The 25,946-nt window shown below is 37.4% G+C and overlaps 2 protein-coding genes across 5 annotated transcripts in view; one reads left to right on the top strand and one right to left on the bottom strand.

Annotated features, from left to right (window-relative positions):
• The window catches only part of vipr2 (vasoactive intestinal peptide receptor 2), a 51,758-nt gene extending 38,517 nt beyond the window's left edge, over positions 1–13,241 (bottom strand). The window contains exon 1 of the mRNA XM_008434738.3: positions 12,940–13,241. Coding sequence (XP_008432960.1) covers positions 12,940–12,990 — 51 coding nt within the window. The 5' untranslated portion in view covers positions 12,991–13,241. The remainder of the gene's footprint in view (positions 1–12,939) is intronic.
• A 2,295-nt stretch (positions 13,242–15,536) lies between these two features.
• Positions 15,537–25,946, top strand: part of esyt2a (extended synaptotagmin-like protein 2a) — a 48,778-nt gene continuing 38,368 nt past the window's right edge. For 3 of the 4 annotated variants that reach the window (XM_008434741.3, XM_008434740.3, XM_008434739.3), the window contains exons 1-2: positions 15,537–15,788; positions 19,983–20,373. In XM_008434741.3, coding sequence (XP_008432963.2) covers positions 19,990–20,373 — 384 coding nt within the window. In that variant the 5' untranslated portion in view covers positions 15,537–15,788; positions 19,983–19,989. The remainder of the gene's footprint in view (positions 15,789–19,982; positions 20,374–25,946) is intronic. The other variant, XM_008434742.3, reaches the window with a different exon arrangement.

Genomic DNA, 25,946 nt, shown 5'->3' with positions numbered 1-25,946 from the left:
CTTGTCCTGCTCCTCGTTCCCACACCTGTGAGGAGACGGCACCGCTCCTGAGCAAAGTGTTTGTCACTGACTGGTTTGGTTAGCCAGGGACGGTTCAGGTGGTGAAAAATACATCTTTATCTCAAAGGATGGATTCTCCAGACAGTTTTTGAAAATATATAGTCAGTTTTATGCTGATAGAGCCTCAAATACATGAACAAATGGACAAAAATCAATTCATATTTGAAGGTGATTCTAGGTAATAACTGAGGTTACTATGAGGTTTACAGTTCTGTTTTCAAGGGATTTCTGGTCTAGTTTACAAGGAAAATATTTGAATACATTTGAAATAAGACAAATCTAGTTTACAAATATTTTTTTAGCAAGATATAAGAGCATATTTTAAATCAATAACCTATAATATGGATGAAAATGTACTGCTTCCAAAGGCAGATTATTTTGCTTGCAAAATGTCTGGTATAAGTGAAATATATAAAATCAGCAGTAAGGGATTATAAGAGCTTTAAACAAGCTCTTATGTTTTGCTGAAACATTACTTCTCAGCCAGTTTTGTCTTATTTGAAGTGTCCTAAGAAATTAGCACCAGAAACTAGACCAAAGATCCTTGGTAAGGTTTTGTGTTTGTAGTGAAGCGCCTTCCAACAAAGATCCTCTCCAAAAGAGAGCACACACTCTGATAAAAACAAACATCCGAATCCTGACAATATGTCTGATTTGAATTGACACAACTTAATTTAGTTAATTAATATTGAAACGGTTTGCTAAAGATCAACAAATATCGAATGTTAGCTAATAATCTCATTGCATTTATCTTTTCTTTTTGTATTTTAGATGTGTTTACTTTGGTTTCAGCTGCCAAACGGTGAACTGGATCAGGATTTCTGACTTCATTAGACCAAAACCTTTAAAAACATGGTTTATTTTCAAAAGGTTTAAGCTTTAATATCATTTGGACAATATAAAAATAAGGAGCTTGTCAGCAATTTGTCATTTTAATTTAAATGCTCAACAAAAAAGCAGTGTTTTGCAACTTCCATCCATCCATTTTCTTGCACCCTTGTCCCTCAGTGGGGTTGGGAGGGTTGCTGGTGCCTCTCCAGCTAACGTTCTGGGTGAGAGGCTGGGAATCGAACCCAGAACCTTCTTGCTGCAAGGCAACAGCTCTACCAACTGCACCACTCTGCAGCCCTTTTTGCAACTTAAAAACTGAAAATATTTTAGCAAAAAAGTAAAAAAAAAAAAAAAAAATTTACAATACAAGATATTTAATTAATTAATTATCTACATCCCAAGTTTTCTCCTACCAGCTTCTCAAATGTTAAAACTGTTTTTCCTGCTGCTTCAATCAAAAGTGATGCGCAGCAATTCCTGGCATCCATCACACGAGTGCTGTTGGGTAAAGAGTGGCAGAGCTCCAGTTGAACTGAAGAAGGGCTTGCAGCAGAGGTTACCGGAGCAACAAGCTGGTCCAGGAAAAAAAGAAGAAGAAGAAGAAGAAGAAGAAGAAGTGGGTCTGTAAAGCCTCTACGGCGACATTCGGTGCATAAACCTTCAGTGTGAGTTACAGACTAATTACAAAACAAATGAAGACTGAAGGCGGACCAAGAAGTAGCAACAGATGCACACCAGACTCCTGCTGTTTTTATCTTATTAAAGGAGGAGTTCCCAACTTTCTTCTGGAAAACTGAACAAAATCATCACCGTCAAAAACCTGCTAAAGCCGAATTTCTTTCACTGGAAAGCCATGAATGTCAAAAAGCGTTCAGCTGCAAGTACAAGTTGGTTTTAGTTCCACCAGCAGTAAAACTATAAAGGGGAAAGAGGAAAATCATTCATGTTGTCAGGTTTTAATAAGCGTTGGAGAGCAGAAGTTAATGTCTTTTGTTATACCCAGAATGGCAGAAGGTCGATGATGTGGATCCAATCAGATGAACAGCAGGTTGAGTTGGGAGGAATTTATTTCTGATACCTTCACATTTACAGGCTGCTGTTTGCTTCCAGTGCAATATTAGAGCATTTTAAATGATGTGGTTATTCTTTTCATTGCTGCTGCTGCAGCATGAAATGAAGCAATTAAACAATAAGTAATGAAACGGGAAGATTTACTAAGGCTCTGGACTGACTTATTGTAAAAAAGTTAATATGGAACAGCTTAATAACTTCATTAAATCCTCATTTTACATATTCTGATCAGGAGAAAGTGAAGTTTTTCTTCTCATATCAGTTTACTGGAGTATAATCTAAATAAAGTTGAAAAAAATGCTTCCTATAATAATAATGTTGAAATAATATTTGCCACCCATGCTATTGCGTAGCGTAGCTTTTAGACAAAAACAAACCTTTTTAAATAGACATGAAAAATGTTAGCATTTAATATACAAATGAACAATAAAATGATGCAGATATGCCAACAAGAACCATCTAGTTTATGATGCAATCAAATCAAATCCAGCTTTTTTTCTGAGTAAAATGAAAAAGGTGAGTTCTAACCAAATTTAAAAGACATGAAACACATTTCAATTTTTATAAGAATGAAGAGATCTTTTTGATATTGATCACTATTTTAAAATAATTAATAATAATTTGGAGAACATCTCAAAAGTGTTTTGTGATGTAAGGAGGGATCCAGACAGTAAGAAGTAGGTTCAAGTCTTCACATTATCAGAGGAAACTCAACATTTGTTCCTATGGCGATGAAGAAGTTGCCTCATTAGCTCCAATAAAAAGCCGATTTTGATCCTCCGTCTTCGAGGGATCACTAACAGTCTCTCTCTTGTTTTTATGAAGTAAATAAACCCTTCTTCTCATCCCGACTATCCAAACAGCCTCAAGTGGCGGCGCTGCATCCGACATGAATAAAAGAAGCCATTGTGTTTGAAGCCCTGAAGCATGTTGACAGTTTTTATCAGCTGCTCTGTTTGAAGCCTGTTAGGAGGCAGAGCTCAGTGTTCCTGATTGTTCAGATAGTCCAGAGTCCCTTCATCTCCCAGCAGCCACAGGCACTGATGATTCAGATACGTTTGGTAAAGTTTAGATGAATAAGAAGTCAGTAAGAAGTCATTATCCTTCTCAGTGTGCAGCAGCATCTCTACACTGCAAAAACACAAAATCCTACCAAGTATTTTTGTCTGGTTTCTGGTGCAAACAGCTCTGTGAACTTGAAATAAGTAACTTTTACGTGAGATATAGGAGATTGTTTTAAGTAAGTGAAATAATCTGCCATTGAGTTTTTTATCAACATTAATTATTTACTAAAAACAAATAAAATGTCGCTGAAAAGTTACGTGTAAGTGAGTTTTGTCTCATTTGAAGTGCACTAAGATATTTGCACTAGAATCAAGACAAAAATACTTGGTGACACTTTATTTGAAGGGGTTCATAAGACAGACATGATGCTGTCATGAACATGACAGATTATCTGTCACGAACATGAAGGAGTCTTTATGAATGTTTATGACTGATGTCATGAAGCCTCATTCAGTAAATAATGACACTTTTAATGCAAAGTTGCTCTAAAAGTTGCATTGAAAGTCCATTAAAAATGCCAACTTTGCATGATTTTGTAAATTATGATAATTTAATGCAAAGTTACAACTTTTAGAGCAACTTTGCATTAAAAGTGTCATCATTTACCGAATAACACTTTATGACAACAGTCATAAACATTCATAAAGACTCCTTTATGTTCATGACAGGCGTTATGTCATGTTTTTAACAGTGTCGTGTCAGTATTATACACACCCCTTCAATTAAAGTGTTACCAAATACTTTGTGTTTTTGCCGTGCGGGTCAGAGTTCATTGGTAGGGAAGACCGCTGCTCATTCGTTCCTCCAGCTGGTCCTTTAGGGGAAACGGGCCAGCTTTCCTGACCCTCAGGCCAGAGTTGCCCCACATCTAAAATGATATAAATAAGCAAACGTCCACAGAAATGACTGTTGACCTCTGATGGGGCCCCGGAGCGTGACCCCACCCTGAGTTCACCATCTGCTGCAGGGAAGCAGCGTTACTCAGAGAACTCAGTCACCATCTTCATCGCTGCAAAATTACACTTTTCCTCTTTTTCTGTTCTTCCTCCTTCTGCATGACATGAATTTGGTCTGTATTTTATTGGCTGAACTCAGAAACGGTTCATCATGCATTAATTTAGATCAACATTATCCAGCAGATCTCAACATCTGTTAATTACAATTGGAGGTAAAATAAACATTTGACCAGATAAAAAGATCTGGTCAAATGTTTGACCAGATCTCCTCAGATCTTTTGATCTGAGGAGAAAAGATCTTTTCTCCTCAAATGAAATCACAGTGGAGTTGTCTGCATCCCTCCATCTTCTTCAATTTGACATAAAACTGGTATCAATCATTTCTACTGTACTTGTGCAGCAAAAATGTCCATTTGTGCTGCGTTAGTTTTGAAGCTATTAGTGAATGTTATCCGGTTGGATTTCATAACTGTGAAGGATTGGTTGACCTCTGATGACCTCTGGAAGGTTTATATCAGAATTACCTTTAAACTTGTAATGGCACAAATGAAAATTTATGCTGCAGAGTTCACTTACAACTTTGTTTTACTTGAAGAGGATGGGATGGCTTGTTGCCCTTTCATGACTTCTGATCACATTAATTAATATCTTTAAAATGATGGCAGCATGTTTTTTTTTCTTTTTGCTGCACTAACGTAGCACAAACGTTTTTTTTGAGTAAGGTGGTGAAGTTGGTTGACCTGTAAACCTTCATTAATATCTTCAAAGTAAAAGCAGCACAAACGTAGCCCAGTTGATTGACACCAGTTTTGTTTGATTTCTTATGTGTGGAGGACTGGCTGACCTCTGATGACCTCTGAAAACATTCATTATCTTTAAAGTGACAGCGGCACAAACAAATATTTGGCTGCTCAAACGTTTGACATCAGTTTTTACAGATTAGAGGAAGGCGGCTCGGCCAGCTTCAGTCTGAACCAACTCAGTTTGCTGCTGATATGTTTCCACAGCAGAGGGAGCAGCTGCAGTCTTTACATCTGAACCCGTCCAGTGAATCAGGGGTGACTCAGCCCAACGAGCCGCAGTCCAGCCCCGTTTACCCATTTAGACAAGCTGCAACATTAACACACAACTCCAACACACACCTTGGATGGTACTCAGTTCAGCGGAGGCCTGTGTGTGAATCATGGCGGTTCATGAGAACGGACAGATTCATTTTTCTGAAAAAGCTGGTTTGGATGTCAGAGTTTTTAATCTTCAACCTTTAAAAGTGATTTTCATTAAACCTACATTTTTGTATTTAAATGGTTTTTTTATTGGTCTGCAAAAAATTTTACATTTAAATGCCATATTTTTATTTGCTGTAGGCAGGAAATTAATATGCTTAAAGCTGCAGTATGTAAGTTTTATGAAAAAACAGTTTCATACTACAATATGAGATGGATAAAAAAACTGAGCTCCTGTGCAAAACATGTAAAATCATGTTTTTGTTAAAGTTACATACTGCAGGTTTCATGGAAATAATATCATCTTCTGACCTTTAAGCATTTTTGTGGCTTTTCCTTTGAATTATTTCCTTAAAACCTGGGACAAAATTTAGATCAAGTTTAAAGGTGTCCATTCATCCATCCATCCATCCATTTTCTTACATCCTTGTCCCTTAATGGGGTCAGGAGGGTTGCTGGTTCCTCTCCAGCTGATGTTCTGGGTGAGGTCACCCTGGACAGGTCACCAGTCTGTTGCAGGGCAACACACAGGACAAACAACCATGCACACACACACTCACACCTAGGGGCAATTTAGACAGATGGACTGTGGGAGGAAACTGGAGTACCTGGAGAAAACCCATGCATGCACAAGGAGAACATGCAAACTCCATGCAGAAGGACCGGGGCTGGGAATCGAACCCAGAACCTTCTTGCTGCAAGGCAACAGCTCTACCAACTGCGCCACTGTGCTGCCCAGTTTAAAGGTGCCTACAAATAAAAACATTATTCATTGTTTTCTATATAAAAAAGTACAAACTAAAATAAAATTTCAAGAGGAAATCTGAAACTAAAGTATCAGTCTGATCACGCCAGCATTAATAGGATACTGACACCGACTTCTTATCAATATTATTGATACTTTGTATCAATCCGCCCACCTCTAACCCCACAGAGTTATGCATCATGACCGAAACAGACCACTTAAAAAATAAAAAAATAAAAACCAAGCAACAAATTTCAGTTTGTGTTCAATCAAAGCACGCTTCCTGTGACTGTACTGGGTCAGATCTGCACATCCTGCCGTCCACATCCACAGAGAAGAAAACTGAAACGGCGATGTGGCTGGAAACATGTTCACACCTGAGTCCCTGCTGTCCTCCGGCGCTCTGAGGATCCAGAGAAACACCGAGCAGCAGGTCATCCTCTCTTCCTGAGCAATCCCACCTGTATGTGTTTTAATTGCAACTGACTGACGGTTCTGGGACACCACCGGCCTTTACTTAAAAAAAACAAAAAACTAAGCCACTTTCTACTCACACTTTTATAATAACCTCAGCATCCATTAATTGGTTTGAAAGAAAACCATATCAAAGAAGTTTTTAAATTACATTTTCAGCTACACTACAGAGTTTGGCATTTTCCTCCTGCGCTCATAATGAGTTCTGTTGTGAGATTCAGCCATTTCTCTTGTAAGAGTTAATTCTAGAGAAATGCCAACCCGGCTGCCTCTGTTAGACTTGTGCACTATGTTGAATTTAAAGGGTAATGACTTCATTTTGCAGCAGAGATTAGGTCTGAAACAAATACTGTCTGACAGTGAAATTCAGCTCTGTATTCTGTTGCAAATGACACTTTAATTTACCTCAGAGTTGCCCCAATCCAGCCCTGGAAAACTACCTCAGTACAACTTTTAGCCCTTTATCTGGGTTTCTCTGCAGGGTGTTTGCATATTCTCCCCGTTCCTGCATGTCTCTTTGAGTTCTGTTCTGTCATTTTATCCTGTTTTGTGTTTGTTTAGTTTACTATAGTGAGAGGGAATGGTGCAAAACATTTCAGCTTGATTTGTTGAAAGGTCTTACATGACTGGAAGGTGTGTGTGACTCCTACTTTCATTTTAAAGGCAGAAGCATAAATCACATTAATCGACTGACTGATTACTCTGTTAATTACATGCAGTTGATCATATTATCCAGACAAACTGCCAGGCAGAAGGTAAAATCAATCAGTGACTAATTATTTAATCTTGGGACGCTGTTAAGTCTCCAAGCGCAGGTATGTTTGTTTCTTACAGCTGCTGCTTTCAGCTCAACTCTTTCTCTTAAAAAACATAATTTTCTTATCCACACTAAACTGTCACTATTACAGAGATAATATCTGCCATTCAGGATGTGCTGCGAAGAAAACACTGACATTTCTGCAGCATCTTTACTTCATTAAGCCCTGCGTTTTCCTGTGAGGTCAACACAGATACGCCTCCCTCCCACTGAGATGATGCTTCCTCATGATTTCTCTGTTTATCTGCTTTTGTTGGATTGACATGACTGCACTGATTCAGTTTTAGCCAAAAGCTCAATAAGAAACCTTTGACAACCACAGATTCTTTCCCTTTTCATTGCTTTTAAAGGGGAAACATGATGTATTTTCCAACATAAAGGGACATTTTATATCACAATCAAGTAACTATGTAACCTTAAATTATATAAAATATGACTTAAAAGTGATTTGTCTTGGTAATTTAATGTCTTCAAATTCGGCCTTTGTCTCTTTAAAACTCCCAGATCTTTCTGAAACTCCGACTTCAGCAAGACATCACAGCATTACTCCTCTATTAACCCTTTAACAACATTTTTACCAGCTTTGCACAGAGAAGAAACTTGTACAAGGAGCTCAGTAGATGTTTGCTAATTGCTGCTGGCTAGTCTGAAGGAGCTGTGCAGGGAAGTTGAGACTGAGGGCTGTTCTGGTAAGTAGAAACTTGGAAACTGCAGCTATGAGGAGGTGCTGTGCCTTGAGAGAGAGGCTATGTCCAACCAGGCGTTTTGCACAGCTGAATGGTTGCCATGGAGATTAAAGGATTTCTCAAACATACAATAAAGAATCAGGGCAACACTCCAGTTCTGTTTTTGATGAGAGAACAACATCACAACATGATGTAAAGCTCAAAAAAGGGTTTTTTAAGTTGTTCAGGGTCAGCTGAACAGCTGCGCAGTGGCGCAGTTGGTCAAGCTGTTGCCTTGCAGCAAGAAGGTTCTGGGTTCGATTCCCGGCCCCGGTCTTTCTGCATGGAGTCTCCATGTTCTCCCTGTGCATGATGGTTTTCTCCGGGTACTCTGGTTTCCTCCCACAGCCCAAAAACATGACTGTCAGGTTAATTGGCCTCTCCAAATTGCCCCTAGGTGAGAGTGTGTGTGTGCATGGTTGTGTGTCTCTGTGTTGCCCTGTGACAGACTGGCGACCTGTCCAGGGTGAACCCGCCTCTCGCCCGGTACGCCAGCTGGAGAGGCACCAGCACCTCTCCCAACCCCACTGAGGGACAAGGGTGTAAGAAAATGGATGCAAGGGTCAGCGAATTTTACAATCCAAGCAAGTTTGAACAAACAAAACATTTTTTAATTACTTAACAATTAATTTGATTTCATTTTTAAGTCTGAGGAAAAATAAAAATGTAAAACTTTTAAACACAGGGGAAAAAGTGGAATGAGTCCAATTAGTTATTTAATACAGAATTGTGACTGAATGCAGCCTTTCCTATTGTATTAATAAAAGAAATAACCCTAATTTCTGAATTACAAATTACAAATGTTCTTAAGGAGAAGCTAAAGTTTCTGCAGTTATTCTGCTGGCAACCCTGAGGAAGCTGATTTAAAGTCGCATCAAAGCTATAAAGTCTGTGAAGTGCGTGTGCGCTTCATATATGTTAGTAATGATGAAAATAAAAACGCATTGCTGTTAAAGAGGATTGCCATAGAAACAGCTGAGGGTGACTGCCTGCATCCTATTTCTGTCACAAGATGTGATGATATGTGGCATAAATCAGACTTTGATTGCTGGTTGAGTTCGACATGAGTAAACAATCCGTGTTAAAGGAGCAGTATAATGTGTTTTCCAGGCACATAGTGCTGTTTTATGGCACAACCGAGTAATTATGTTACCTTCTGCGTTCTAGAACGGCACCGAAAGTAGACAAATTACTAAAACTTTGGTAGAAAACTAAATGTGAAAGATTAAACTCATAATGTTTTCAGTTCTTTTCATCAAGTCTTCACCCAGATCAACCTTTAGACTTTTTAAATCGTCTCCTGTGACATTTTCTCATAGTTTCAGTTTGCTTCAATTTAAAATCTTATTAAAAACACACATAGAGCGACAAATCCTGACATTTAAGAGGCTTTTAGAAGAGAATATTTGGCATTTTGGGCTGATTAAATAAAATAAAATAAAGAACAGGCTGCTGCAGGTGTGTAAAACATCAAGCAAAAGACATTTTGTGTGTCTGAAACCAGTTTTTCAGGTAGCGGCCATAGAATTACACAAAACATCCCTAAAGAACAAAATACTCCTACTGCAAATCCATCCTTTTCTTACCCAGATATCGTCATTTACTGCAGTCAGGATGATTTTGGACCTTTGCTTTAGAACCTGAGCTGCTGGACTGATAGCAACATGTTAAAATTTGACATGTTTTAATCAGAGTCACAAAAACCAACCAACTGGCATGGTGTTAATTTATTCATTTGTTGTTGCTTTCGGCTGAGTGTGAAGTAAATGAAGAATTGTTGAAGTGTGGATAATCACGGCGCTCAATGTGGCTCTCTGTGGGAACTGATCCATGCGCAGAGCCATGGTGAGGATTTTGGAGAATGTTACATTTAAACCACAAATACGATTCACTCATTTTCAACTAAAAATAGGAGATATGTTTTTGAGTGTGGATAACCTCAATTATTCCTTTTTTTGTTTTTTATTGTCAGTTGTTGGAATAAAACACCCAGAAAGATACACAGCTGAAGTCAAGTGTATATTTGCATGCAAACTTGCATGCTTCTGTGCTATTTTTAAAACTTTAATGCTTTTTTATGCCAATCATGCAGGCAATCATTGTTTGTAAACTGATTAAAAAAATGCGTACTCTGTGTCTTACTCACATTATACCCGCCACTTCTTCACCTGATGCTATCTTTTGTGTCCCATCTGTGTGCGAGATTATTAATTTTCCCTGCAGGTTTACACGTGGCTTCTTGAATTTGTGAACCTAAAGTGGAAGCCAGAGCTTTAACACAGCACGGGTACAGTACTGCGAGTTGAGTTGAAGTGGTTTGGGGTCATTGTAAAACCCAAACCTTGTCCTTTTAAGGAGCTAAAATAGGAAAGATTTATTCAGGTTTCATGTCAGACACAGAAAAAAGTTCACCATCTTACATACAGGGTTTGTAAACATGTGGTTTCTACTGAGTCTAGCCACTTCAGACTTCAGATCTCTGAATTAAATTATGTCTGAAACCTTAGCATTCCTTCAGACTTAGTGTGAGCTTTCGTCAACAGCGGGCGAATATCTTAAAGATGAGGATTATCTAGGAATATTTAAACTCCTCTGTAAATCAGGAGTCTGTTTGAAAGATCTACACAGTTGTTTAAGTTGCACAAATGAATCTATAGCTCATGGGACTCATCCTGATGATAAAACCTGACATCTGACACTGCAGCAACAAGAAGCCTCTGCCGTCTGAGACAGCACATCATCAGTTTTAAATGCTGGGGGATCCGAGCATGAAAACACGGTAACTTCTCTTTCTAATCATCAAGTTAATCACAGCGCTGCGCCTGCAGACGCCGTTCTGCAGAGCTCCACTGTGACTAACACATTATAATCTTAAACTACATCTTCAAATGGCTCAGCACACATTTTGTAAGATTGTATGATCAAAATTGTAGTGTTGAAATTGGTTTATTTTGCAAAGCTGCTATGGAGACAGTTTGTTAGCATCACACGAGTCACATGACCAACAACTGGATGTTGCTTCTGGAGAAGAAGAGAGGAAGGAGAGGATGATGGCGCAGCATGATTTTAATGACTTAAATTTACTCACATGGTATTTTAATTGCTTTTCTTATATATTGGAAACACTGCGATTGCAAAATGTTGTTTTTTTTCAACAATATTGACGAAGATTTATGTATGTTTGTAATGGAAATGTGACCGGTCTCATAATGTTTTGATAAAAGATGTTTCTGGTCCTTTTGGAAGCGTCATGAACAGAGCAAACATTCAGACTAAATATCATTCACACCAGCTGTGTTTTCATTACTAATGTGTGCATTAACTTTGTTGATATTCCTCTAAAGTAAAAAAACACATCATTTCACAATTGTCCATGATTGATGATTCCACTTTCCACGATTGTTTATATGAATTTAAATCTGCTAAATCACTTAGCTTAATTTGTTTGCCCTTGAGCATGATGAAAAATTGATCCGTTTAAACCACTAATTAAATAAAACAGTAATCGAGTCAGTAAGTAGAGGAACCACAGAACAGTTTGTGTCTCAGCTGCCATTTCTTTGTGTGTTTGAGGTGGCAGAGTGCTTGGATTTACACGATTAAACACACATTTGTTTGGGGTGACGAGAACATTTTACACCCCAGCCTGCATTTAAAGTGACGAGGCCGGCGGGCAGAGACAGAGAGCGCTTCCACTGTTGGTCCTGCGAGGCGGATCAGTGCTGATAATGTGTGACGTTCAGGAAAAAAAACAACAAAAAACCTCGGATTACAGCTGGAGGAGGCCTCAGAAAGAACAGTCAAACAGTGTGAGGTTAATTCTACAAATTATCTCAATTAATCAAGATGAAGACGCCTCTGCAGCAGCAGCAGCAGCAAAAAACAGCAGTGCCTGCAGCAAATGAAAATATGCAGTTTCTTCATTTATTAGTGGCTAAATTATTAAAATGTAATTTTCTCTACAAATCAGTGATTTGATTATGAATCTAAATCAGAATGAAAAGATGTCACCTTACCTCATTCACAAAGTAAAAGGAAATTTTGTAAATGTGAAATAATATATCGTTTTATGCCGTCTTGACTAAATATTTATATACCTGTTGACCCCATTTATGTTGGAATAAATTAAAATTAAGCTCATATGACCAACTTTCTATAACACTTTATTAGTTCTATCTTAAATTTATTCAAAACAGTAAAATGGGTGTACCACAGGGTGTTGTATTAAGCTCTTCTGATTGCAAACTAAATTAAAGCAGCTGATATTAGGAAAAAGTGCCCAAAACTGTAAAAATGTAGTCACTTTGTTCTGGTAAGACGATGACTTCCTGTTGACACGACCAAATTAGATTTATTTGCACTAATTTTGTCTTACCTTTCCAGTAGTAGAGCAACTTCGTACCAAGCAAATCAGCTGGTTTTAAAACGATGCTGTTGCACAAACAAGATCAGAAGATTTTAGATATAAAAGAAATGAAACGGCATGGCTGGAAAATTGTAGAAAAATCATAATTTCCTAAACTTTTATTTTATAGAGCATATTTATTTTATAAAACAGACTTTTAGATGTGTTAAAAATATTTTTTAATAACCCAGTGAAGATAATTAAAATGTATTTAAAACCGACATGACAAAAAGGCAGTAAAGGAATCGCAAATTCAGTAGTATCCAAAATATCTTTTAGGAAAATTTCTATTTCATTTCATTGAAATGGTTTCTGGAAGAAGAATAATCATTTCCCTTTTTGCTGAAATCAGTAATCCTGGTGATTACTGATTTGTTCACCCAACTTGAAAATAATTTTATTATGTAAATTCATTGCCTTGCAAATAAATGGCTGAGGTTTTTAGCCAGGATCATTTAATTCCAGATCCACAAACTGGATAATCTGAGCTCATATTTCTGAAAATCCCACATTTTTTTTACCAACTTCCTTGCTGTGCATGACTTTCGAACATGTCAGAAAACTCACCATGAGTGGACGCATCCAGAGAAAAAAGGTGAGGAGGCTCAAACTTCTCATGATCAGTCCTCAGGTAGACACAAACCAGTCAGATGTCCTAACAGGAGAAACTCAGGCTTTAATCACTTCATTTGAACTCCATTCCAGAGCGTTTCTTTCTGGTGAAAAGAGTTTGAATCATTGTTAATTTCCAGAAATGGTGCAGAAGAGAAGCACAAAAGCCCAGATTGGGATGTCTTGTATCCACACTAGTCGCTTCCACTGAGCTGAGTGAGCAGAGAGATCATTTACCCACAGCTGACTTCTGCTGTCAAGCTGGCAACGCTGGGATGCTGCCTCCATTTCTCCCTCTGACTTTCAAAATAAAGACCAAAGGGATCCACGACTAGCTGTAATAGTGAGAAATATTTATTTTAGATGTAAAAGCAATACAGTAATAACACTGAAGGCTGTTTAGTTTTTACAAATTTTAATAAAATATTGTAAAACGGATGGCTTTAAAGCATTCGAAGGAAAGTTAGCATAACGAGGAGAACAGGACAAAATAGGAAGGAGAAAACAATTATATCCAGATTATGTTTTGGTCATAAAGGGTTAAATACATTATTTACAATAGACATATGACTTTTGTTTTCAAGAAGAGACAGTGAAACATGTTTTAAATCTGACTAAACTGTCCTTTCATGATAACATCAACGTATTTAATACCAACTTACAATTTTTAACTAATTTAACCTTTTTAAAAAGATTATTTAACATGTTAAAACTATCTGAACATGTCTCTTGCTTTGGCTATGTAGGATCTGGATATTGCTGAAAAGTTTCCTTGCAACTATCAAGACATCCCAGTTACTCCCAGTAACGTTCTGGGATTTTTTCAGTAGTTTCTTTTTCAGATTGCAGGATCATGAGAGGTTTTTTTTCTGCCACTCCTCTCTATTTAATTTAAATCATCAAATAAATGCCACTGTCCTCATGATGCAGCTGCAGTGGTAAAGTTAACTGAGAATCCTGTGTTTTGTAGGAAGAAAGCTCACCAAGTATCTTTAAAGGTCAGTTTCAGTGTGAGCTGATAAAATGTGCAGTGTGATCCCAAACACTTCAAGTCGGGGTGTCTGGAACTAGAAGAGGACAGAAATATACCCTTACAGGAACATCCCTCTCCTTCTGTGTAAACACTCTCTGCCTCTGTGTACATGGTTTCCATCTGGAAGCAGAGGGAGGATCAAGTGGCACAGATTCACACAAAGCCAGACCGTCGCAGCGACGTGTTGAAATACGCTGGCACAGGAATGCTAACCAGCCGTCAGTTGTCTCCTAGTGTTTTATGGCTTGTGTATAAAACAGATTTAAACATCGCAGCTTCTTTAACAAAATGTACCCTCCAGATTGAGACAGAGGGGGAAAGATGTCACCAGGCTGCTTTTGTCTGTCGTCTCATTTTTATCACCATCTAATTTCTTGCTTTTAATCAACAATAAAAGTTTAAAGGTACAAATAGCCTAATTAAGTGACAACTACAGATGGATCTTTTATAATAATAATAAAACAAAATAAAATGGATCTTAAAAGAGGTTCTTCATAAAGTGATTATCAGTTTTTCAGCTGTGATATTGGCTGCAGTTTTACCACAGCTGAGCTGCATACAAGCACTTCTCTGACATCTAGTGGGAAAATGATCTCTGTGCAAACGCTGTTGACTGACCACCGAGTTTGACAATGATTGCATCTGTAACTGGAGGTAAAAATAGAAGAGACAGTCAAACAGTAAACTTTAGCAAAGCCCAGTCCGAGTCCAGGAGGCTGTTTTTGTTTTGTGGTCCTCACATGCTAATCTGATTTGGATCCCCAGCACAGGTTGTTGACGCTAATGGACACTTTTTATTATTTTATTATTTTAAAGTAGTCTCTTTTAAAACACACATTTTATGCATTCACAACTGATTAGTTAAGAGTTGATATGCACTAATGTTATTTTCTTTTATTTAGACTCTTTTCAATGTCTGTGCTTTGTTTTGCATTTATATATTTTTTATTAGCATGTGCAGAACTTTGACACACTTGTTGCTTTTAAATATGCTTCATAAATTGATTTGGATTTAATTAGGGAAGCATTACTACCAACAAATGTAAATATTCTAATCTTTTTTATCTACAGTATAATGTATTTGTCGTTAAAATAAGTGTGCATTATCTTTAATTTCAAAGTAAAGGACACTTTGCTTTATGGCACCTAAATGTGCTTTTAATAGATTAATTACAATCCAAATGTGGAATGGTAATCAAAGAACATTTATTGGAGGCCATTTGCTAAAAATTTTTTCGAATTTATGACTTTTTCCATTTTGATCACAACTTTTTACACAATTTAATGTAAATTAGGGATAATTAAAACTCATTTCAGACTTAGAATAGTTTTTTTTAAATTTACTTATATTAATAGGCTACATAATTTTGGCATCAGCTGAATATTTTCTCTCGTTAAATATAGTCAAACCTTCTTTCTGTTGTTTTTGCACCTGCCTCGCTGAACTGAACGTTCCGCCATGAACGGAATAAAATGAGCTGAGTCGTTTGGATAACGTGACCGTTATTTTCCGCCACCAGATGGCGCCCGCGTCTGTTGTAGCTGGGTCTTGTTTGAAGCTCCCTCCTTGTCGGTGACCTGTTTTCTCGCGATGACAGCTTCCTGCAGATTTGCTGAGACGGACGGCTCTCCTTCACCGACTGGAGGATGAACAGAGGAGGGAACAGGGCTGTCGGAGTTCAGCTGGTCGGCATGCAGAGGAAGCAGCTGCTCGATTGAATTTTCCCTGTTTTTTTGGTTCGGATAGAGCGAATGCTGCTGGAGGATATAGGTGAGTGGGCTGTTTGCTCAGTTTTAGCCGTTGAGGAACAAGTAGTTGTTTTTTTTACTGTACGTAACACCGGTGAAGTGCCTTTATACGTGTCACTGTGTCGTCACGGCGGACTCGGTTCAAAAACTGTTCCAGTTAAGATACATAATATCAAACATCAAATTTGAACTCGTCAAAAGTGGTTTGTTGATAAAAAATGTATTAATTATTCAATTTTATTTGATTCGGCTTTGACATACCCTAAAAAAACGTTAAATATGTTGGTTAAATCTCTGCTTTCATAACAGCTTTGAGCATTCGTTGCAGTGAGTAATGGTAGAGGAATGAAGTGAGACTTTACAAAGCTAAAATATTAAACCAAAAAGAGTTGGGAATTATTATTGAAACCAAATTTAACCGAATGACATGCATAGTTATCCTGCAAGTAATTTCACTATTAATATCCTTTTCAATACTTTTTAGATGGCATGACAGCAGATGAAGTTGACTTTTAATAACAACATGCTGTGGAATAATTAATTAGCTAAGCACAATATTGTTTATTTATTTATAGTAGCATTTGTTTAAGGATGGTACAAAGTGATATAGTTTATTTCTGTTCAATGACAGTAAAAAAATGCCATGCAGGATTACACGACTTCACAAAATACATCTTTTTATTAAGTGCACTGAAAACACGCTGATTTGTGTGTATATATATATATATATATATATATATATATCAGTAGATGACATCACGAAAGGCACAAGAAGCCAGGCGATCAGCTGGTGTTTGAAAATATTGACAGCATTTGAGTTGCAAAGACTCCACCTTTTATGTTTTAGGCACAGCTTGGGCTTATTTTAACTCCATCTGTCTGCCTCTGGTGTCGTTTTTGACTGAAGCAATGGGTGGAGTGGCAGATCTGCAGGAAATACTGAAACTTGTAAATCACCTTACTGGAATACATTAGCCAGTGCATCTGACTTTTATAGCTACCTGGCTCAAAGTAGCTGATGAAGTCAGCCCTGTTCTTCTTTAGAACTACATCTATGTGTGCTATTGTTGCTAAAATAAATGCAGCTGAAATATTTTACAAGTAAACACTGTGTGGGAGATATTTAATGAAAACATGTAATAACAAAAAGTTACAATTGGGCATACTCAAAAGAACTCTGATCAATTTCCTTATGTGTCGCCACAGGCATGTGCAGAAGAAAGCTTGTTTTAATAGCAATTTACAACAATATATCAAAACAGCATTTTATGGGTATCCAACTTTATTTAAAGGAAGTTTGATTTTAAAGAAAAGTCAGGCTAATTGCTTCAAATGAGTTGAAGTAGTTGACATTTATAGGATGTAGAGTTTCTAGATGGCAAATGCTACCATAGATTTATAGCAGTGGTATTTATAAAGCTTTTTAATGCATACATAGCTAAGGTGACTTTTCACATTCCAACATTTTATGACAGTGCTATTAATTTAAATCTCTACAAGCTATATTCATCTACGTTTGACATATAAAAGCAATTTTTGAATTCATTATTGCATCTGATGTTTATTTTTACTTAACAGGGTTATCACCATGTAGCTATTTAGGTCAAACTTTTTAAAAATAAAAAAAACATGTGTACAGCAAACTAATGTGTTGAACATGTGAGACGGTTTGTTTTGATGCTGTCAACCTGAATTTATGACCATATTTTAAATAGAGATGATGTGTTCATGTTTCCTCTTGATGTGGGTCAGATATCAGTTACATCAGACATGTCAACAGTCCTGAAGGCCTGGTATTATTTTGATGTTTCTCCTCTTTAGCACACCTGAATCAGATAACTGGGCCATTAGCAGAGCTCTGTAGAGCCTGACTGCATGCTGGAGGTAATTCAGGTTTGATTTAAGTGTGTTGGACAGAGACACAGCTAAATGTTGAAGGATACCGGCCCTCGCGGCCTGGATTTCGACACCGCTGGTTTAAAGATTTACCAAATGTTTAAAAAAAATCAAAAACATTTTTTAAACATTTTATAATTGTCCCATTCCTGCAGTTTTGCAGTCAACGTAATAATCAAAAGTCAATTCTTTCTTTGCCATTAAATAATTTCTATTAGAGATGTGCCGATCGATCGGCCACCTATCATAATCGGCCGATTTCCGTGAAAAAGTGTATGATCGGTGATCGGCGATCATTGGCTCTTGTTGCCAATCACACAAACCGATCACCTGCATCTCCTTTCGCAGCCTGCCTGTGCAACTGGTCTCCTCTTTCCTTCACACTGCGCAAACGTGCAGCAACAAATCCTAAGCGATGTGGAACTACAACGCACTGAGTGAATGGGGACGTTTGCGTGTTGCGGCGGAACATTGAAGCAGGTCAAAATGCATCAACACAACGAAACTAATACGACGTAAAAACAATGACATACTTGACGGAGTTGGGCTACATCGAGGCTCACTGCAGTAAAAAAGACATGGAGGATCAGATAGCAGGTAAAGCAGCGCACAGCTATAAACACTCACCCGGATTAGCATGACGGTCAGAAAGCTAAACAAATAACCCGCAAAATTATTTAAATCTTCGAGCTGCGATGTAAGACGCTGGTTCTGTTCTCGCTGTCAAACCGCTGCTACGCTACAGGTAGTAATATTTCACAGACGGAGCGCCGCTTCTGCTCCACCTGGTAGTGACTCTCACACCGAACCTCTGCTTAAAGCTGCAGCATCTAACTTAAAAAAATACATTTTACATACGTATTAAAACTTTTGCTGTCCTGACATGAGACATATAATCTCTGAAAAAATAATCGATCTCCTCCCTGTTCTGCATAATTACTCCGCTCAGTCAGAAACAGCCACTCAGAGCTAGCAGTAATCAGCTAGCCACCATGCTATCAGGAAGTTTTCATTCAGTAACTCTGGATTGTTTATTGTAATGGAACCTGTATTTGCCTTTGAATGTTAAGTTTTATACTTGAATTTTTTTGGCAATGTTGAGAAGTTTTATTTTGACTTTTTGCATTATTTAGCCTCTTCAGAGCCTTCATATGTTATCAGTCTGTTAAAGATAGTATTAACAATAGCAGTACAATTTGCACAATGCCTGTTTTGTTTTTTGCTTGGAAAAAGTTATTAAAAACAGGTTTTTGTCTAAATTAAGGTGAATTCATGGTTCCTTTTTCCACATAATGTAACCGGTAGTGCTTATGATTAAAAAAATAATTATTATGTGATCGGTATCGGTGATCGGCCCCCATGGGTGATCGGAATCGGCAGGAAAAAACCGGATCGGCACATCTCTAATTTCTATCATAAATTTAAAGAAGCAATAAAAATTTTTTAAAATTACATTTGTTTAAGGTAATTTTAACTACACTTCAGTTAATGTAGTTAACTACATTAACTACACTTCAGAGGAGGGAAGTTTGTTGCTTTTTTTTTTTTTTAAATCCAGTTTTGGAAAAAGCGATTACTGAATTACTTTTATCCACACTGTTGTTTTTAAAATTTTTAATCAGTAATGAAAAGACACACTGGCAAAACCTTAAACTGCTGCAGTGCAAGTTGCTCAACGTGTTCCTGGGTAACCAAAGAGTGAGTGAGTTGCTAGGTAACCAAACAGTGAGTGAGTTGCTAGGTAACCGCAGAGCGCCAGTTGATGCCACCAACCTTACCTAGCTGGCTGTGAGAGGTTGCCTTTCCTCTGCCTACATCGCCCAGAATGCTGTGCGGTTCAGTGACTCTATTCATCTATTGCCATATCTATAATATTTTATTTACTTTCCAGCTCTACCCATCAGCAAAAATAACCCTGCCAGGTATTTTTGTAGCAGCTTAAACAATCTTCTTTTTTAATAGACAGTTGAGCTTCATACCTGCTGCAATAATAATGTCTTGTCTCACACTTATTCCCTTGTTTACATTGTTTTAATTGTTTTCTGAGCCCTGAAATCCTCCTCTAATATTTAAATCAAAGTCATAACCTTCTTCTTTCACTCCTAACTCCAGCCAGTTTATTTAGCGCTATGTTTAGCCTGCTGGCTGCCATTGTTGCAGCTTTTCAGTGGCCCGTGCCAGCTCTGTCTGTCTGCCTCTGCGGTGTGCCAAAGCGCTGTCACCACCCAATAAGAGCGTCCTGTCTGAGGACGACTCCACATCCCTGTGATAATACTGTGAAAGGCTCCCCTAAAAATCACTGTCAAAAATGTCTTTACAGTGAGGAAATGAGCAACAGGATGGAGGGTACTGCAGGACCAGGCACCAGGGCGAATGGACCGGTCCCGGCGCCCAACGGGAACCAGGTACCGCCGCCACCGGGTCCGCCTCTGGCCCCGGAGGAGCTGGAAGAGGAGCAGACGTCTTCACTGGCCGACGTCTCTCAAATGTGGATTAAATTTGCCAAAACATTTGCCATCATATTCCCCATCTACATATTGGGATACTTTGAGTTCAGCTTCAGCTGGGTTCTGATTGGACTCGCCATGCTTTTTTACTGGAGGAAGAACCATGGCAGCAAGGACTACAGGATAAACCAGGCTTTGGCGTTCCTAGATCACAAGGATACGACCGCGAGGCGGAGTCTGCCAGCAACGGAGCTGCCACCCTGGGTGAGTCCTGATTTGATCCTATCAGCGTTTTGTTGTCTTTACTTAGGAATGTGGCTATGCATCAAATGGATCAGGAGCAGAATCTCAGCCATGGTTAACACTCATTTTTACCTTCTGACTCCAGATTGGACTTGGTATTAAGTAGCTCTTTAAGTCTGTTAAAAATAAGACGTCCTAGTTCAATCACTGGTTTGTCCACCACAAAAGAAGGATAATATCAGAAATCTGTTATTTTTTTGTGAGGAAATCAATATTTGTGCTTGTTTTAAAATGAAATCTGAGTCAATCTACCTCTTGATCTGTTAATAAACAGGAAATAATTTCTTATTTTTATCAAAATCTGATCCGCAGACACTTAAAATTTCTTAAATTGGTGATAAACTCACTAAATGTAAAAATATGTTAGTTTAAATCATCAAGTGGGCACTACCTTTAGTTTATCAGTTCATAAGAATGTTTTTGTTGTTGTTTTCTGCAAGATTTTCAACCCAGAGGGATTTTTAGTCATAATTTGTCCAGACTACTAACTCCATAATTTCCATAATTAATCAATTAGTCACAAGATGAATTAAAATGAGCTTGATCATTTTCATTTAGATTATTAATATTTTTTGAAGGGCAATTTTGTTTACAGAGACTTCACAATTCATTTTCTATAGGGTTTTGGTTGTGTTTGGTTTTTATTGCTGTTTTATTTATTGTTTTTAGTTGCTGAAAATTTAAGATACCTTCCAGTTCTTAGCAAAATTAAAGTTTATTGGTCTATGATAGAGCAAATTTACATTATTGTGCCATTATCAATACATTGCTTGAAAATGGTCTTAAAACAACAATATTATCATTTATCACAATAATTTCTAGATTAGTTTATTGTCCAGGAAAATGTGTTATTGTGACGGGCTTAATTCAGGAGTTTTTGTTGCTTTTGAAAACAAAACTAGTAATATAAGCTAAAAATAGGTTAGACTGCATAATTACATACATGCTAAAACCGCTTAAAGTGTCGCTTTAGGTTTGTTGACATTTTACCAGACCATATGTTCCAGTAAAATTACTCTGGTGACATCTAGGAGCAAAAACAGAGAAACAAACCAGCAACATCTGATTTTTCTGTCAGGAAATTCAATCATTAATGGTTGTTGGCCTGACTCAGATAATTAACTGCTTTATTTTCATTTCCCTTGTTAGAAATGCAATTAAAAGCCAGTGAACTCTTGAAGCTGTCGTTCAGGACTCAGTCTACTGTAATTCCTGCCATTCTTGTCATAGCTGCATGTCGGTGTGTAGTGAAGCTTATGAAATGGGCGAGGAGGAGGTCGACTGGACACACATCTTCCACATTGCTGTCATTTTTGTCTTCATAATGACAAACGGCATGCAGTACCAGTTCCTTGCATTCTGAGAATGCAGGAATGTATTTGAAGTGGACGTGTGCATAAAAGATCAGATATGTTGGAGTGGAAAGTTTTGGTCGTATGAGTCGATTCATTAGGATTTTATTTTCTCACCTTAATAGCTCTTTAGGTGGTGTTAATTAGAGCTGCACTGATTCAGTATTAATATCTGTATTGGTCACAATCTTAAAAATATTTTAGAGCTGATATCAGTGTCAATGTGCCCAATCCATAAGGGCAGATCTAGCCAGTCTAATTCTATGTTTTGTGCTCTGAGTGACGTCATACTTTATCATTTATTTTTCATTATATTTATAATTTCTTTTTGCACTTTCTGAACCATTTAACAGAAGATTTATTGGAGTTAATTTTTACAGGTTTGACCACAATAGTCAACCTATTGTATTTATCAGTTTCTTTATTATTTATCTTTCATTGGCTGTTACACTCCTAATTGCACTGACAGAACAAATTAAAGTTTAAACAAGCGCACTCGTGGAGTCATCAAATACTTTTATAATTTAGTACATTTATGTCTGTTTTTAAAGTAAGCGCTGTTTTTCTGAATCAGATCCGTATCGGCCGAAACTGAACCTCAGATATCGGAAAAAAGTGGATCGGTGCATCATTAGGTGTTACATCTGTCTGATTTCTTAAGAGTAAAATAAGTTTTCCATAAGTGAAGTTAAAGAGAAATACATGACAAAATGTGTGAGTCTTTAAAATGAAGTTTCTTTATCAGTGCAGCAGATTGAACGATGCCATCTTTTATTTTATAAGCGCACAGCAGCACAAATATGATGGTCATCAATAACAGCCATAAGAGAGGAGAGAAAATCGCTGACTACTGCTTTTCACTAGATGTAGTTCACAGAGGTGTTAAACCTGCTGCAGCGTTTCTAATGAAATCAGACAGAGCTGCTGCTGGTCAGCTCATCGTTTTCCTAATTTAAAGAGTTGATTCGTCTAACATGAGGTGAAACTGTGACGAGCAGCGGTGAACTTTGGCCCTGAATGACACTCAGCCTTCGCTGTCCTCGCAGAAGATACTGTATCTGCTTCACCTCTGTCACACTGACCTCACAGCTCCCCATGACACCGTCACACAGCCTGCTCACATCTGGGCCTGTACGCTCTGAAATGTTGGAATCAAGAGGGAATTTATCTATCCTGACTGTAAAATGACATGAATTTAATCGATGTTTGATCAAATCATCTAATTAGTTAAGTAAACTTCCTTATCTCCTGGGGGCTGTTTGTTGTTCAAACAGCAGTGAAGACATTAAAAAAAACAAAATACATACAACAATGGCGACAAGTCCATATTAGTTCTTATGATAATGGTTAATATCTGCTGGAAAATCCGTTCATCGTATAATATGGCATTTTGTATCTCTGCACAGAATGTAAATGTTTTTTCTTTTTTTGGTGTTCAGGTTAATAAGTTGATACAGAATTGAAAATCTCTGAAATTTTCTGTCGGATGTTTTATTTGTAGTTGTCAAATTTTATAAAGCTAGTTCAAGGTTTTGTAATGGATTAATTAATCAATCTAATTTTTATTAACAAGCGGAACTTAATGTTCAGTATTAGTTTATCTGCATCCCACAGTTTGACCTGAACATAGTTATGCGATTAAGTTCAGGTCACTGCAGATGAATAGCTCAAAACTTGAGGCAGTCTTTTAATTAATTTATTTATTTTTTTCATTATGGAGAAAACGTTACATGTATTTATCTGGTTGATGTGCACACCTTTGTTCAGCTTGATGATGAAAATTAAATGCAATTGAATATGTTATTATTATTTAAAAACTGACAGAAACCTCAATTCATTCGATGAGAAACTCTTGCATGGAGTCAGTTGCACCAGTAAATGATGGATTGACATAAAAATAATGAACCCAGTGGTTTAAGAATGAGACGTAGACGGTGTGGTAGCATAGATGTGTGATATTGGATAAACACATTCTTGGTGGAAAGGTGAGCAGTGAAGCAGTTCTGATGATATTTCAGTGGCCTCGTTCTCACTGGACTTGATCTCGTCTCCCTGCAAATATTCCTGGAATGAGATTTGATAACCCTTGTGGGCAGCAGCACAGAGTCTGAGGTAATGACACTTTGATTACTTTGAAAATAAGCTCACAGTGAACGGCTCTTTCATGTTCTGCTGTAGTAGAAACAAAGGGTAGCTCAGTTTTTATCGCTCCGGGTCGTTGGTCTTGTTCTGCAGCTTTTTAAGTTTGGCTTTAATTGTCCTTCCAAAGTCTTCAACTCTAGATTCTTCATTTCAGAGTTAGTTTGATTCACAGTCGAGCTTTAGAAAGTAGTTCAGTTTCAGCTGTTCTTCATAATTACTTGATTAACCAGAAGGCTGGAAAACCAGAGGAGCATAACAGGAATGTTGTTCATGTGATCACTGAGGGAAACAAGCTGGTTAACTCTAATAATTTAAACATATAAAAAGCTTTTGATGCTCAGATGTGGTTCATTTCATGTTGAGTTAGATGACTAAACTTTATAAATGAAGAAGCTATCTGGTCAGTCTATCAGAAGTGTGAATTATGCGTTTCTGGAGGAATGAAGTCAGACGGGTAAACTACAGGCTGCAGGCAGAACCAATACTATGTTTTCTGTTGTTACCATGACGCAACCAAACACAACTCAGACTGAACAAATTAGCATTTTTCTGAAACCTTGAGAGAACTTTGCCCCAATTATTCCTAAAAAAAAAAAAGCATTGCTATGGTGAAATTTGAAGCATAAAAGAAGTCTGTAAAAGCATAGAGCTTGAATTTACTTTATTTATTCTGGTGTATAGATATCTAGTTTACTTTTGATGGTTTCTGTATAAACCGAAATGTTTTAACATTTAAAGAATTTGTACAGCAGAGAAATGATTGTTGTTCCTGTAGTTTGACCTTTTCTTTGTGTCTGAGATTTGATTTGTCCATAAACATCTCAGCAAATTAAAGGCTCTGCCTCCTCTCCCACGTTTCCCCACTGTTAATGGTGCTGATGGTTTGAACAGAATGGTCCCCACACTCTAAAAAGAAAATAGTTGAACCAACTTAATTGAATTGCTTCTGTAGGTAAAGCAATTCAATTAAGTTTATCCAACTGAATTTATTAAATTTATCCAACCTAATTTATTACGTTTAACCAATTCAATATATTATAATCATCCAATTTGTTAATTTTTAACAAATTTATTAAGTATGTTTATGATAACAGATTTAAGTCAGTCTTACTCAAATCATTTAGTTTACTTCAAAAATGGTAAATAAACTTACATAGCACTTTTCCAGTCATTTTGACCACTGAAAGCGCTTTACACTAGAGTCACATTCACACAATTATTTAATGCACAGATCAGTTGGGGTTAAGTGCCCAGGGGTCACATTGACATGTGGCAGGAGGGAGCTGGAATTGAACCGTCAACCTTCCAATCACAAGACAACTGCTCTACCCACAGAGCCATGGTGGCTTACCAGGGAATCTGTCCCTGGTTAGCTTGAGTCATTGTGTCAGACGAGGGATACAAATGTGGTATCGAACTTAATTATTTCAAGTAAAGTCAAAGTAAATAGTTCCTTTAGGTTAAAGATTTGTAAGTTTTGAGTTAAATAAACACAAAAAGTAAATTGTCATAGCAAAAGCAAAAGAATTAAGTGAAATTAATATAAATAAGTCCATAAGATGAACTGCAGCCAGAAAACACTTTTTAGAGTGCAAAACTATTTCTGTTTAAGGCCCCATATGACCTTTGGTTGGTGTGTTTTGAATTATAAATAAATAAACTGAATTTAATTTAATAGAAATATTGTGGAAGGAAAACCCTCTAAAATTTTCCACTTTAACTTAAGTTGGTTATTTTAGATGGTTTAAGTTTTGATGTTTTTTATGTTTAGTATGTTAATAAAGTAAGTTTAAGTGAAGTGTGGTCTGATGGGTGTGCTGAAGATAAAAATAAGAAATATTCAAAAACAGCTGAATTAGTTCAGACATCTAAGGGTTAAATTGGTGCGATGTCCTAAAAAATCCCGTTCTCTTAAAGTTACAGTGGAGTGGAGGCGAGTCTGAGTCAGAGGAGTTTGGTTGAGATGAGTTATTGTTGGGCGTGACTTGATGGTGAATAGAAAGGTTTTGGTGAAACCCCTTTCTGTTCCCTCCACCGTTG

The sequence above is a fragment of the Poecilia reticulata genome, chromosome 17 (genome assembly GCF_904066995.2).
Source record: "Poecilia reticulata chromosome 17, P_reticulata-male-v2, whole genome shotgun sequence".
In the NCBI taxonomy this organism is placed as follows: Eukaryota; Metazoa; Chordata; class Actinopteri; order Cyprinodontiformes; family Poeciliidae; genus Poecilia; species Poecilia reticulata.
This window is presented reverse-complemented; position numbering and strand designations above follow the sequence as displayed.